This window comes from Sapajus apella, unplaced genomic scaffold (genome assembly GCF_009761245.1).
Source record: "Sapajus apella isolate SASKATOON/1434 unplaced genomic scaffold, GSC_monkey_1.0 scaffold175, whole genome shotgun sequence".
NCBI lineage: Eukaryota > Metazoa > Chordata > Mammalia > Primates > Cebidae > Sapajus > Sapajus apella.
The window spans coordinates 321,036-334,347 of NW_022437115.1; the positions used below are offsets into that span (position 1 = coordinate 321,036).

The window sequence follows — 13,312 nt, forward strand, 5'->3', positions numbered from 1 at the left end:
CACCTCGAACTGGCATCCTGCCCCGCCCCCTAGGTTGGCTCTGCCTCTGGAGTTCCTGATTAAAGGCACCATGACAGACCCAATCTCCCAGGCTGGAAAACCCAGAGCATCCTCAGTTCTGCACTCTCTGTAGCCACCCACAGTGCCCCTCTGCTCCAGCTCTGCAGGTGGTGCGTTGCCTGGGGCAGGCCTGCAGAGGTACTCTCCTGCGGTGTCTCCCACAGCTTCACTATTCTCCACCCCTACCCGAGGCTCCCCACTACACTGGCACAGAAGTTACTTTCTAGGAAGAAAATGATGGCAAGCCAAGAAAATAAATCAAAACGGGGGAAAGAAAAGAATTGTTATCAGAGGAAGGTTAGTCTTTTTCAGGGATCAGGCCCCTAGAGAGCTTCAGTGAGACAGCTGCCATGCCCTGCTCTCCCCTGAGCTGTGTGTTCATCTCTGAAAACCACCTGCTGCAGCCACAGGTAGCTATGAACTAACCTAATAAGCTGCACTGGGCAACACCCGCAACAATGCTTAGCCCATCGCTAATCAGTGGTATTCACGTCAACCAAAGAGGATTCCTAACAAACAACCTGCCATCGTCCCATGCCCAGTCCCTCTTTTTTGCCTTTAAAAACCTGCCTGTAACACAGGTCAAATGGAGCCCATTCCCAGTGTTCCTTGGTGCTGAGTTTTCTGGCAAGCTGTCCTTATCCTGGCTCAAGTAGACTACTTACTTATTTATTTTACTTTTGAGACAGGGTCTCACTCTGCTGCCCAGGCTGGAGAGTACAGTTGTATAATCACAGCTCACTACAACCTCAACCTCCCCAGGCTCAGGTAATGTCCCACCTCAGCCTCCCAAGTAGCTGGGACCATCCGTGTGTGCCACTATGCCTGGTTAATTTTTTTGTATTTTTTGTAGAGACGAGGCCTCATTATGTTGCCCAGGCTGGTCTGGAACTCCTGAGCTCAAGAAATCCTCCCACCTGGGCCTCCCAAAGTACTGAGATTACCGTCACGAGCTACCATGCCCGGCCAAGTAGACTGTTTAAATCATATTTTGGGCTTTAGCCTCTTCTTTTTTGATCAACAAAACGTACCGTCACTCCTGGCTTCAACCCCAACTGCCTTCAGGGTGAGGGTTCAGCTGACTAGCCATCCTGCCTCCCGTCCCACCTCCCACTACCACTGGTCCCACACACCACCCACTTCTATGGCGCTTGGCATTTGCATGGGAGGCTACTCAGGTCCTCCATGGGGCAGACGTGACTCCCTGAAACACACACAGGGCTAAGGACCTTTAGTTCTGGCCTAGGAGGCTGCCCTTTTCAGGGCTGGAAGCTCCTGAGTATCTGGAGTCACTGCATCCCTGACACAAACACCAACAACAGCCATGCATCTGTGTCCTGAGGGGGAGTGTCCTAGAAGGACAGGCTGGATGTCCCACAAGGTTCGTGAGGGATCACTAACCCACCCTTACTCACGCCAGCACCACCTTACTAGTTACAACTGACATGTATTCCTTTTGAAACTTAATAAATTAATGACCAGCCATGGTGGCTCACACCGGTAATCCCAACAATTTGGGAGGCTGAGGCAGGAGGATCATATGACTCCAGGAATTCAAGACCAGCCTGGGCAATATAGTGAGACCCCATGTCTACAAAAATGTAGTAATAATAACAAAATTAGCCAGGCATGGTGATGGGCACCTGTGGTCCCAAGGCTGAGGCAGGAGAAAGAATTGAGCCCAGGAGTTTGAGGCTGCAGTGAGCTATGATGGCACCACTGCACTCCAGTCTGGGCGACAGGATGAGATCCCATCTCTAAAAAAATAAAAGGCTGGGTGCAGTGGCTCACACCTGTAATCCCAGCACTTTGGGGAGGCTGAGGCAGGTGGATCACAAGATCAGGAGATCGAGACCAGCCTGGTCAACATGATGAAACCCTGTCTCTAGTAAAACACAAAAAATTAGCCAGGCGTGGTGTCACGCGCCTGTAGTCCCAGCTACTTGGGAGGCTGAGGTACGGGAATCGCTTGAACCTGGGAGGTAGAGGGTGCAGTGAGCCGAGATAGTGCCACCACACTCCAGCCTAGGAAAAGAGTGAAAGTCCATCTCATAAATAAATAAATATGAAAATAATAAATTAGCCAGGTGGCCAGGCACAGTGGCTCATGCATCCCGTACTTTGGGAGGCCGAGGCAGGCAGATCATCTGAGGTTGGAAGTTCGAGACCAGCCTGACCAACATGGAGAAACCCCATCTCTACTAAAAATACAAAATTAGCTGGGTGTGGTGGTGCATGCCTGTAATCTCAGCTACTTGGGAGGCTGAGACAGGAGAATCACTTGAACACGGGAAGCAGAGGTTGCGGTGAGCCAGGATCATACCATTGCATCTCTAGCCTGGGCAACAAGAGTGAAACTCCATCTCAAAAAAAAAAAAAAAAAATTAGCCAGGCATGGTGGTGCATACCTGTGGTCCCATACTCAGGAGGCTGAGGTGGGAGGACTGCTTGAGCCCAGGAGGTTAAGACTGCAGTGAGCTATGATTGCCATTGCAATGCAGCCTAGGCAACAGAGTGAGACCCTGTTTCTGAAAATAAAAGAAAAACAAAAAAAAAATTAACAGAGGAATAAAAGGACCCAACTCCATGGCAGCTATTCTTAGATACAGGTAGGACTTCTTAGTTGGCCCACTGTTGTTTCCCATCATGCCACTGGCCTTCTCCCAGCAGGCCATTCACCCTTTCCCATCATGCCACTTGCCTCTCCTAACAGGCAATTCATCCCTTCCCATCAAGCAACTAGTTTCTCCCAGCAGGCCACTCACCCTTTCACATCATACCATTGGGTCTCTCCCAGCAGGCCATTCACGCTTTCCCATCATGCTACTGGCCCTCTCCCAGCAGGCCATTCACCCTTTCTCATCATGCCACTGGCCATTTCCCCACAGGCTGCTGGCTCCAGGGCAGCCCCACCTCTGGAGATCTTTTCTCAGCTAACACAGGTAACCCTTGAACAACACAGGTCTGATTTTCAAGGGCCTACTTATATGCACTTTTTTTCAATGAAGATATTTAAAAGGCTGGGCGTGGTGGGTCACACTTATAATCCCAGCGCTTTGGGAGGCCAAGGCAGGTTGATCACCCGAGGTCAGAAGTTTGAGACCAGCCTGACCAATATGGTGAAACCTCGTCTCTACTAAAAATACAAAACTTAGCCAGGCATGATAATGTGCTTCTTCTCAGCTACTGGGGAGGCTGAGACAGGAGAGCTGCTTAAACTGGGAGGCAGAGGTTGCAGTGAGCCAAGACTGCACCACTGCACTCCAGCCTGTCCATCTCAAAAAAAAAAAAAAAAAAGATATTTAGCATTTTTTTTTTTTTTGAGGTTTGGGAAAATTTTGGAAAACTCTGACAAACCATGTAGGCTAGAAAGAACAAAAAAAATTAATAGGTATGTCCTAAATGCATAAAATACAGGTAGATACTAGTGTATTTTATCACCTACTTCCATAAAGTATATACAAATCTGCACACACTTCCAGAGATGGCACCATGTGTAGTCAAGAGAAGTGTAAACAGAGATGCGGTATGCAATCAGACCCGAAGAGAAGGAACTGTAGTAATTTCACAGCCACCTCCTGTTGTCATTGTGCTGAACTCAAGTGTTGCCAGGAGCGGCTCCTCTCTGCAGTAAAATGTACTTCACAGTGAAAAGTGATCTCTCATGATTCTGGAGGATTTTTCATGTGTTTCATGCAATACTGTATAAACCCTGAATAACACCAGGGGACCCATGTGAAATGCCACTAGTGATGCTGGAAATGCTCCCAAGAAGCAAGGGAAAGCCATGACATTACAAAAAAAAGTGGAATTGCTTGATATGGACAGTAGATTTAGGTCTGCAGTTGTGGACGCCACCACTTCAGAAAGATGATTCCTCCCGTAGATTTCGGGTACTGATAAACATAGTACAGTATTGTGAATGCATTTATCTTCCTCATGACTTCTTAGTAACATCTGCTTTCCTCTAGCTTGCTTTCCTGTAAGAATACAGCATATAATACATAGAACATACAAATTTGTGTTAATTGACTGTTCATGTTATTGGTAAGGCTTCCAGTCAGTGGTAAGCTATGAGTACTGAAGTTCCAGGGGAGTCAACAGTTACATGCGGATTTTCAACTAAGTGGTTGGTACCCCCATTCCTGTGTCCTTAAGAACACAGCCTTGCCGGGCATGGTTGTTCAGGCCTATAATTCCAGCACTTTGGGAGGCCGAGGTGGGAGGATCACCTGTGGTCAGGAGTTTGAGATAAGGCTGGCCAACATGGTGAAATCCCATCTCTACCAAAAATACAAAAAATTAGCCAAGCATGGTGGTGGGCTCCTGTAATCCCAGCTACTGGGGAGGCTGAGGCAGGTGAATTGCTTGAACCCCAGAGGCGGAGGTTGCAGTGAGCCAAGACTGTGCCACTGCACTCCAGCATGGGCAAAAAGAGCAAAACTCCATCTTAAAAAAAAAGAAAAAATAAATAAATAAATAAAACCAAGCCTTGCTTTAGCTCCCCAACAGATGCCCACATGCAACAGGAAGAGTCAGAGAGGCATATGTAAAAAGACAGGAGGGGGACAGTGATGGCAGTGACAAAGGTGCACTTGCTCTGGGCATGGGATACCCAGAAGGCTCTCAACTCTTCCAGCTTTACTGCCACCCTCAGACTCAATAGGCTGTAAGAAAACAAGTGGTGTCGGCAGCTCCCTCTGCCTGGACCTCGTCTCCCAGGAGGGCGCCGCAGCCATGTGGCTCCTTCCTGTCTCTTCCCTCCACCTGATTCAGACAGAAGCCTCCCACAGAGGGGCTGACCCGCTTCTGTCTTCTCCTTGGCACTTATCACTGACTTGTCCCCCGTCTGGATGCCAACGAGAATCAACAATCCATGATGGGAGCACATGAGCAGCATGTGAGGTACAAGGATGGGAACCTGGCCACCCCAGGCAATCAGATGCTGGGTTCCAGGAAGGAACTTGGAGATGGATAAAAATCACAAAGATAGGTAAAACCAGGGTCATGGCAAAAGCTCTCAACCTGGTCACAGAACCTTGCTGCACACAGTGGGCTGAACAGTGCCCCTTCCAAAGATATGTCCACTCAGACCTGTAGTCCGAGACACTTGAGGGGCTGAGGCAGGAAGATCACTTGAGCCAGGAGTTCAAGTCCAGCTGGGCAACATAGTGAGACCTTGTCCCTTAAAAAAAAAATGTCCATTTGAAAGGTGTGAATGTGAACTGATTTGCAAAAAGGGTATTTGTAGTGAAGGATCTTGAGATGAGATCATTCTGGCTCAGGATCAGAGCTGAATACATATGACAAAACAAGACACAGAAGAGAAGACACAGATGCAGGGAAGAAGGCCATGGGAGGACGGGGCAGAAGCTGGAGCGAGGCATTCACAGACGAGCCTTTAACAATGCAAGGGTGCAGGGGTGCCAACCACCTTGCAATCGAAAATCTCATGTCCTTTTTTTTTTTTTTTTTGAGACCAGGTCTTGCTCTGTTGCCCAGGCTGGAGTACAGTGGTGCGATCATAGCTCACTAAAGTCTTGACTGCCCAGGCTCAGGCAACTTCCCACCTCAGTCTCCTGAGTAGCTGGCACTCACACTACCACACCCGGTCAATTTTTTTTGGTCTTTAAGAGATGGGTTTCAATATGTGGGCCAGGCTGGTCTCACACTTCTGGGTTCAAGTGGTCCTCCCACCTTGGCCCCCTCAAAGTACTCAGATTACAGATGTGAGCCACTGTGCTCAGCATTTATATAACTTTTGACTTCCCCACAACGTAACTACTAACAGCCTGCTGCCAACAAGAACACTTACCAATAACATAAGCAGTTGACTGACATATTTTGTAAGTTCTGTGTATTATATACTGTTTTCTCACAATAAAATCACCTAGAGAAAGGAAAATGTTATTAAGAAAATCATAAGGAAGAGAAAATATGTTCACTATTTGTTAAGTGGAAGTGGATCATTATCGAGGTCTTCATCCTCATCATCCTCACACTGAACAGGCACAGAAGGAGGAGGAGTTGATCTTGGTGTCTCAGGGGTGGCAGAGGCAGGAGAGGTGATATGGTTTGACTCTGTGCAGTCTGAACCCCTGCAGTTCAGACTCGTGTGGTTCAAGCTCAAGTGCACAAGCCAAGGAACACCAAAGACTGCTAGTACCACCTCAGGCTGCCAGCACCACCTCATGCTGGAAGAGGCAAGGGGCAGGCTCTCCCTCAGAGTCTCCAGAAGGCACCAACCTGGACAGCACCTGGATTTCAGACTTCTGTCTTCCAGAACTGAGAGACAATAAATGTCTGTATTGGAAGCCCCTCGGTGTGTGGTAATTTGTTCCAGCAGCCACAGGAAATCAACATACCATGTCTGCCCCAGGTTCCAGCTGTGTGTGGGAGGCAGACAGGGCAGTGGGTGCCTGACTCCACTCAGAAGGGAACCTCTTGGAGGTTGCCCTGGTCCTCCCACAAGACACAGGCAGGAGACAGCCTGGCCAAGGATATTATGTCCTGAGATGGAGCCACTCAGCCGTCGCAGTGCATGTTAAGCCCAGCAAGGATTTCTTTTCTTTTCGTAGCCCTGTGTATTCAGTTCTGTAGAGTCTTCCTTTTCACTGCAAAAGGCCCTTGCCCTGTCTCCCAATTTCTGAAGTGACAGCCACAGATTGAACAGCTGTCCCAGGTTTCATTTTTACCATCAAGCACCTCATGTGGGAAATCCGATCTAGCAAGGGGATATGGTCTGGCTCTGTGTCCCCACCCAAATCTCACACTGAATTGACATCTCCAGTGTTGGAGGTGGGGCCTGAGGGGAGGCAATCGCATCAGGGGGCTGGTTTCTAATGGTTTAGCAGCATCCCCCAGTGCTGTTTTGTGATGGAGATCTCACGAGGTCTGGCTGTTGAGTGTGCAGCACCTCCTCCTCTGCTCTCTCGTCCTCCTTCTCCCGCCATGCATTATGTGCCTGCTTCCCCTTCACCTCCACCATGATTGTAAGTTTCCTGAGGCCTCTCCAGCCATGCCTCCTGTCCAGCCCGCAGTAATGTGAGTCAACAAAACCTCTTTTCCTTAAAAATGACCCAGTCTTAGGTAGTTCTTTACAGCAGTGGGAGAACGGACTAATACGCCAGGTGAAGTCAATAAGCAAGCTTTGGCTGGACTGAGAGGCAGGATCTCAAACTCTGCTCTCGTTTTCTTGCTGTGGAGCAGCAACTTACCTGCCATGTTCGAACCTGAACTCGGTTTGGCTCCACCGTATAAACGCTTTCTTCATGCATTGCTAACACGGGTGTCTCACACAGGAAGGTCCCTAAAATGAAAGACGAACATCAGGATGGCGGCAGCTCATCGGTCATATTCGGCGCGAGTTTCAGGAGCATTCCCATACACGATTCCTAATTCATCTTGGCATCATCACAGCTTCACAGGGGTGCATCACTGCACCTCGCAGATGAAGGAAATAAGGAAATGAGGCTCTGAGGCACAGGGAACTGTCCACAGCCGCGGCTAGCAGTGGCAGCGTGTGCAGGGCCTGGGCCTGGCGTGGAGACTCAGTGCCCGGCTCTGGGCTCCCTGCCCTGCACCACTCCCATGTGGCAGCTAGTGCTCCCAGCAGCACAACATCTATGGCAGCACACCCATTTAAGCAAGTGTTTGCTCATTTTAGGTGGAATTAGCCTGGTGTTGTGGTACATGCCTATAATCCCAGTTACTTGGGAGGCTGAGGTATGAGAATCGCTTGGGCCTGGGAGGCAGAGGCTGCAGTGAGCCACGATCATGTCACTGCACTCCAGCCTGGGTGACAGAGCAAGACTCCATCTCAAAAAAAATCTAGTTAGGGAGATGATGATATACATAAAAAGAAAATCTCAGCACCTGCTGTGTCGGTTCTACTGGGGGAAATAAGTTCACCCTTGCTCCTAGGGAGTCTACAGAGGAGGGGAGATGTGAAGTATTGCTACAATCAAGGACTGTGAAAAATGTCATGAGGGAACTTTAGGCAACAAAGTGTTAGGGGAGAAAGCAAAGCCGTGTGGAAAGATCTGGGGGAGAGGCAGTAACCAGTGAAGGACATGCCTGGAGAGGCGGGGGTGTTCAAACTAGGTGACACGAGGCCTCCTGTGTGGGCAGGTGGCCGGGGTCAGTGTGGGTGAAGGTGAGCTGTGGAATGCGGGGAGCTGGGGAGCACATCTTCATGGCTGCGCTATTGCAAGAGGCTGGGAAACGTTCCCTGAAGACATCAGATCCTGATCCCCGGCACCTGTGAGTATTACTTTATACGGCACAAGATGTTACGGTCTTGGTATGGGGAGATTATACTGGATTATCCAGGTAGGCCCTAAATACAGCCATGAGTGTCCCTGCAAGAGGGAGGGAGGCAGACTTCAGACTAGCAGCAATGTGACCACAGAGGCAGAGACTGGAGTTTTGTGACCACAAGCTGAAGACCGCTGGCAGCCAACAGAAGCTGAAACAGTCTCCCCTGGGTCTCCAGAAGAAGCCTGGCCCTGCTGATGCCTTCACTTCTACCCATCAAAACTGATTGTGGTCTGTTTCTACTACTCTGGTCTCTGGAACTGTGGGAGAATACATTTCTGACATCTCTGTCGTCTGAAGCCACCGAGTTTGTGGTCCATTGCTACAGATGTCCCAGGAAACTCCCAGAGATGTGCTGAAGAGAGCAGGAAGAAAACGGTGCCCAAGGCCGGGTACGGTGGCTCATGCCTGTCATCCCAGTACTTTGGGAGGCTGAGGCAGGCAGATCACCTGAGGTCAGGAGTTCGAGACCAGCCTGGTCAACAGGGTGAAACCCTGTCTCTACCAAAAATACAAAAATTAGCTTGGCATGGTGGTAGGCACCTGTAATCCCAGCTACTGGGGAGGGTGAGGCAGGAGAATTGCTGAACCTGGGAGGCGGATGTTGTAGTGAGCCGACGTGGCACCACCACGCTCCAGCCTGGGTGACACGGCGAGACTCCGTCTCAAAAAACCAACCAACAAAAAAACACAGTGGCTAAACTAACCACAGAGAGCTGGAGAGAACTTGGGGACCTGGCAGAGTGTTTGAGATTAATGGAGCATCTCTGAAGAGCCACCCTGAAGTTTCAGACAGAAGCTAGCCTTGGGTCAAGACACCACAGGTGTTACTGCTGTGCATGGTCTGGAAACATTTCAGAAGATGGGCAGTAGCCACCCCCTCCCTGGAAGGAACCCACCGCCTCCCAGGAAGGCACCCCACAAAAGCACTGTGGTTGTTCACACCCACACAGCAGGCCCCAGGATTCACTGGCAGCCCTGGCTTTGGAAATGCCGGCACAGGCACGAGGGTCTCCCAGCCCCTGTGCCGGCCCTCAACTGCACCACAGTGGCCCTCTCACTAGGCAGGGAGAAAATAAAGCCAGGTACTGGGAGTGCCTCTGTCGGGGTGAAAAGAACCCACCTGCACTCCGTATTGTGGCTCCAGAAAGCTCGAATATCGCCACCTCCCTTCCATTCCAGACTGCGACAGCATTCTGAAAAGAAGCGTGGATGTTCAAGCAAAGGGCAGGAAAAGTGAGATACGGACTGCACACCCCCCACTGCACACTTGCAAACCCTCCTCCTCCTCTAAACACTTCCAAACACTGCCACTCCAGCACCCTTAAGACTATGAGATCACTGGGTCCTCCGTGGACACAGGTTAAGGCTGTTTTCCATGTTAAGTAAGATATCCCTGGGTTTTATTATGATTATTTTCTAACTTTGGGGAATGGCAAAGCATCCCTCTCTTTCCTTTATTTACTTTTTAAATTAACTTTTTTTTCCAAACAGAATTTTGCTCTTGCTGCCCAGGCTAGAGTGCATGGTGCAATCCTGGCTCACTGCAGCCTTCGCCTCCCAGGTTCAAGCGATTCTCCTGCCTCAAACTCCTGAGTAGCTGGAATTACAGGCACCCACCACCACTTCTAGCTCTTTTTGTATTTTTAGTAGAGACGAGGTTTCATCATGTTAGCCAGGCTGGTCTCAAATTCCTGACCTCAGGTGATCTACCTGCCTCGGCCTCACAAAGAGCAGGGATCACAACAGGCGTGAGCCACCGTGGCCAGCCTAAATTTACTTTTTAACTTAAACATTTTTTAATTTATAAGGGTACATGGCAAGTGTATATATTTTTATTACTATTTTCTTTTTTTTTTGAGTCAGGGTCTCACTCTGTCATCCAGGCTGGAGTGCAGTGGCATGATCTTGGCTCACTGCAACCTCCGCCTCCTAGGTTCAAGTGATTCTCATGCCTCAGCCTTCCAAGTAGGAAGGCTGCACCCCCATGCATGGCTAATTTTTGTATTTTTAGTAGAGACAGAGTTTCACCATGTTGGTCAAGCTGATCTCAAACTCCTGACCTCAAGTGATCCGCCCACCTCAGCCTCCCAAAGTGCAGGGATTAGAGGTGTGAGTCACCATGCCCAGCCTATATTTTTATTACTATTTTCTTAATGAATATGATGTCCAGGAAATAAGATAATTAAGGATGGAACTGAGAGTGCCTAACCTGCTGTCTGGGGCCCTTGCTGCCCTGAACTACCTGACAATGGGGCAGTTGTTTTGTCTGTGTTGAAGACCTCTCTTCCAACCCCGGGTCCCCTTGGCAGTCACCTTGGTGGCAAACACCCCGCTGATGTGCATGTCCGTGCGCAGGCTGTGTGCTGCCCCCGTGGACAGGAAGCATACATTCAGCAGGCTCGGAGAGACCTGCACAGCGGCCACCTGCTGGTGGAAGTGTGATGACATGGCCTGCTCGCTGAGGATGGCCACGGAGATGACGTTGTTCACCGCCAGCAGGTTCTTCCTGGAGCCCCACTTCATTTCCAGATTGCAAGAGAAAGAACCAAATGCGTGAACAGAGCAAGAGAAAGATGCAGTCAGGAGAATGCTTACACACACGAGAACCCAGAAACCATTTTCCAAGCACCATTGTTTCAGCCTTAAAAATGATTTCAATAAATGTTTTATAAAGGTCAAGTGTGTGCTTTGTAGAAAGACTTCAAAATACTGATGCTCAACAGTTGTGACTGGCCAGGCAGCACTTATAAATCTGCTCTGATGGGAAGAACATCTTCTAGAGATTTTCTGAGTGTAACACACTTTTCCGAGAGTGACATAGGGATGTTTACGTTTTTTTATAAATGGACAGGAAATTTATACAATAGATTAAATTATCCAGCTTTTGTTCGCTGATGTGAAATGTCAGTTTCATAATTTTATATTAAACTTCCAAATCTATCTAAAATAAATAAAAAGCCATGCAAAACAGGAAAGTATAAACTGCATATAGGAAAAAAAACTCCAGACATCAGAAACTGCTATGAAAGGGCCCAGATGTTGGACTTAGCAAGGACTTCAAAGTAGCTGCTATGAATCTGCTGAAAGGACTAAAGGAAGCCATGCCTAGTGAAGCAGAGGAAGGTACAATGCCAGTGTCCCGTCAGGTAGAGAATAGGAACAGAGAGAAATCCTAAGAAACAACCAAATGCTGAAGAGAAATGAAAACATCCTCACACAAAAACTTGTATACAAGTGTACATAACAGCATTATTCAAATGTCCATCAACTGATGAATGGAGAAACTAAACGTGGTCTGTCCATAGCAGAGAATGTGGTTCAGCCACGAAAACGAGTGAAGCACTGACACAGGCTGCGATCAGGAGGGATTTAGACTTTAAAGGTGGACACAGAGGACCCTGTGTTGTGTGATTCAGTTTCCATGCGACACCCAGACCGGGCAAATCCTTAGAGGCAGGAGGTAGATTAGTGGCTGCCAAGGACTGGAGAGGGGGAATATGAGTGACCTCTAAAAGGCACAGACTTTTTCGTGGCGATGAAGCTATTCTAAAATTTGCTGCAGTGATGTTTGTAAAACTCTGTGGATATACCAAAAACCACGTGGTATATATGAGATATCTCTGTAAAGCTGTTTTTAATATAGAGAGAGATAGAGATGGAGATGAAGGGTGGGCTGGTAGGTAGATCAATACTAACTAATACAGGTCCACAATCTCTTCACTGCAATTCTGAAATCCAAAAGCTCTTTTAAAATGTCTTATTACTGTTATCTGTACATAGTCTTAAGATGAATAACTGATTAAAAAAAGGTTCAAAGTCAATTATGGCCTCCACTTGCATGCAGCAGAAAGTGAACGCACTGAACACCCTTGTAGGCTGTACCTGGATTTGCGTGATGTTTCCCTGGAGCTCAGTAGGGGTCTGAAGGGCCCACCTGTCCTTGCCCTCTGCCCCAGGGCTGCCCAGTAGGCCTGGTACTTTTCTCCACATGGCTACTCGTCCTCTGTCAGTGCCAGCAGCCAGAAGACCTACAGGTAGAAACAAACTGCATGTGAACAGAATTGGAAAAGGGAAAAAAACAACAAGCTCTTCTCTGACACCCTTCTTCAAAGCAGCAGCCCTCGCCCAGTCTGGAGCCTCTCCGCCTTGTCCCTGGCTGTGTCTTCTGCCCAGGTCCTTCCTACCCTGGCCTCATAGTACTCGTGCTGGGGTGGTGGGGATGCTGCTCTCCCAGCTTTCCTAAAGGCCATACAAACTGGCTCAGGGCTGCCCTGTGCTCAGCACTCAGCAGGCACTGGAAGAACACGGCTCCGGCTCACCTCCTAGGCTCCTGTGCTCTGGATGTGCATATGCATACATACACACATGTGCAGACACACTTTCTGAACTGTCTTTCCTGTGGCATTTCAGGAGTGAACAGAGATCAGTGGCCATGGAATCGGTTTGTCATGCTTCTTTTTAGACAGGGTCACACTCTGTCACCCAGGCTGGAGTGCACTGGCACCACCTCAGCTCACTGCAGCCTCAACCTCCCAGGTTCAGGCAGTCCTCCCACCTCAGCCTCCTGAGTAGACGGGATCACCGCTGTACACCACCACATCTGGCTAATTTTTGTATTTTTTGTGGAGACAGGGTCTCACTACATAGCTCAGGCTGGTCTCAAACTCCTGGACTCAAGCCTCCAAAAGTGCTGGGATGCCTCCCTTCTCAGCCTCCCCAAGTGCTGGGATGACAGGTTGTCATTCTTCCACCAAACCCCTTGGCCTTCATGTGGGATCACAAAGCTCTGCTGTAGCTTGCCTCACCTTGACCGACTATTTGAATGACTGCAAGTTATCAAGTTACCATTGTTGGAGTAGCCTCCAAATTTCACGATCATTATTTTGCTGCCCGAGCACAAGACTCGTGGTTGGTTCTGTTTCTCTCGTGCCAG

General features: G+C 48.9%; 1 protein-coding gene across 2 annotated transcripts in view; it reads right to left on the bottom strand.

Moving 5' to 3' along the window:
* The window catches only part of IFT140 (intraflagellar transport 140), a 101,019-nt gene that overhangs the window by 65,568 nt on the left and 22,139 nt on the right, over positions 1–13,312 (bottom strand). For both annotated transcript variants that reach the window (XM_032268059.1, XM_032268060.1), the window contains exons 9-12: positions 12,262–12,407; positions 10,693–10,896; positions 9,500–9,572; positions 7,278–7,369 (exon numbers count right to left, since the gene is read on the bottom strand). In XM_032268059.1, coding sequence (XP_032123950.1) covers positions 7,278–7,369; positions 9,500–9,572; positions 10,693–10,896; positions 12,262–12,407 — 515 coding nt within the window. The remainder of the gene's footprint in view (positions 1–7,277; positions 7,370–9,499; positions 9,573–10,692; positions 10,897–12,261; positions 12,408–13,312) is intronic.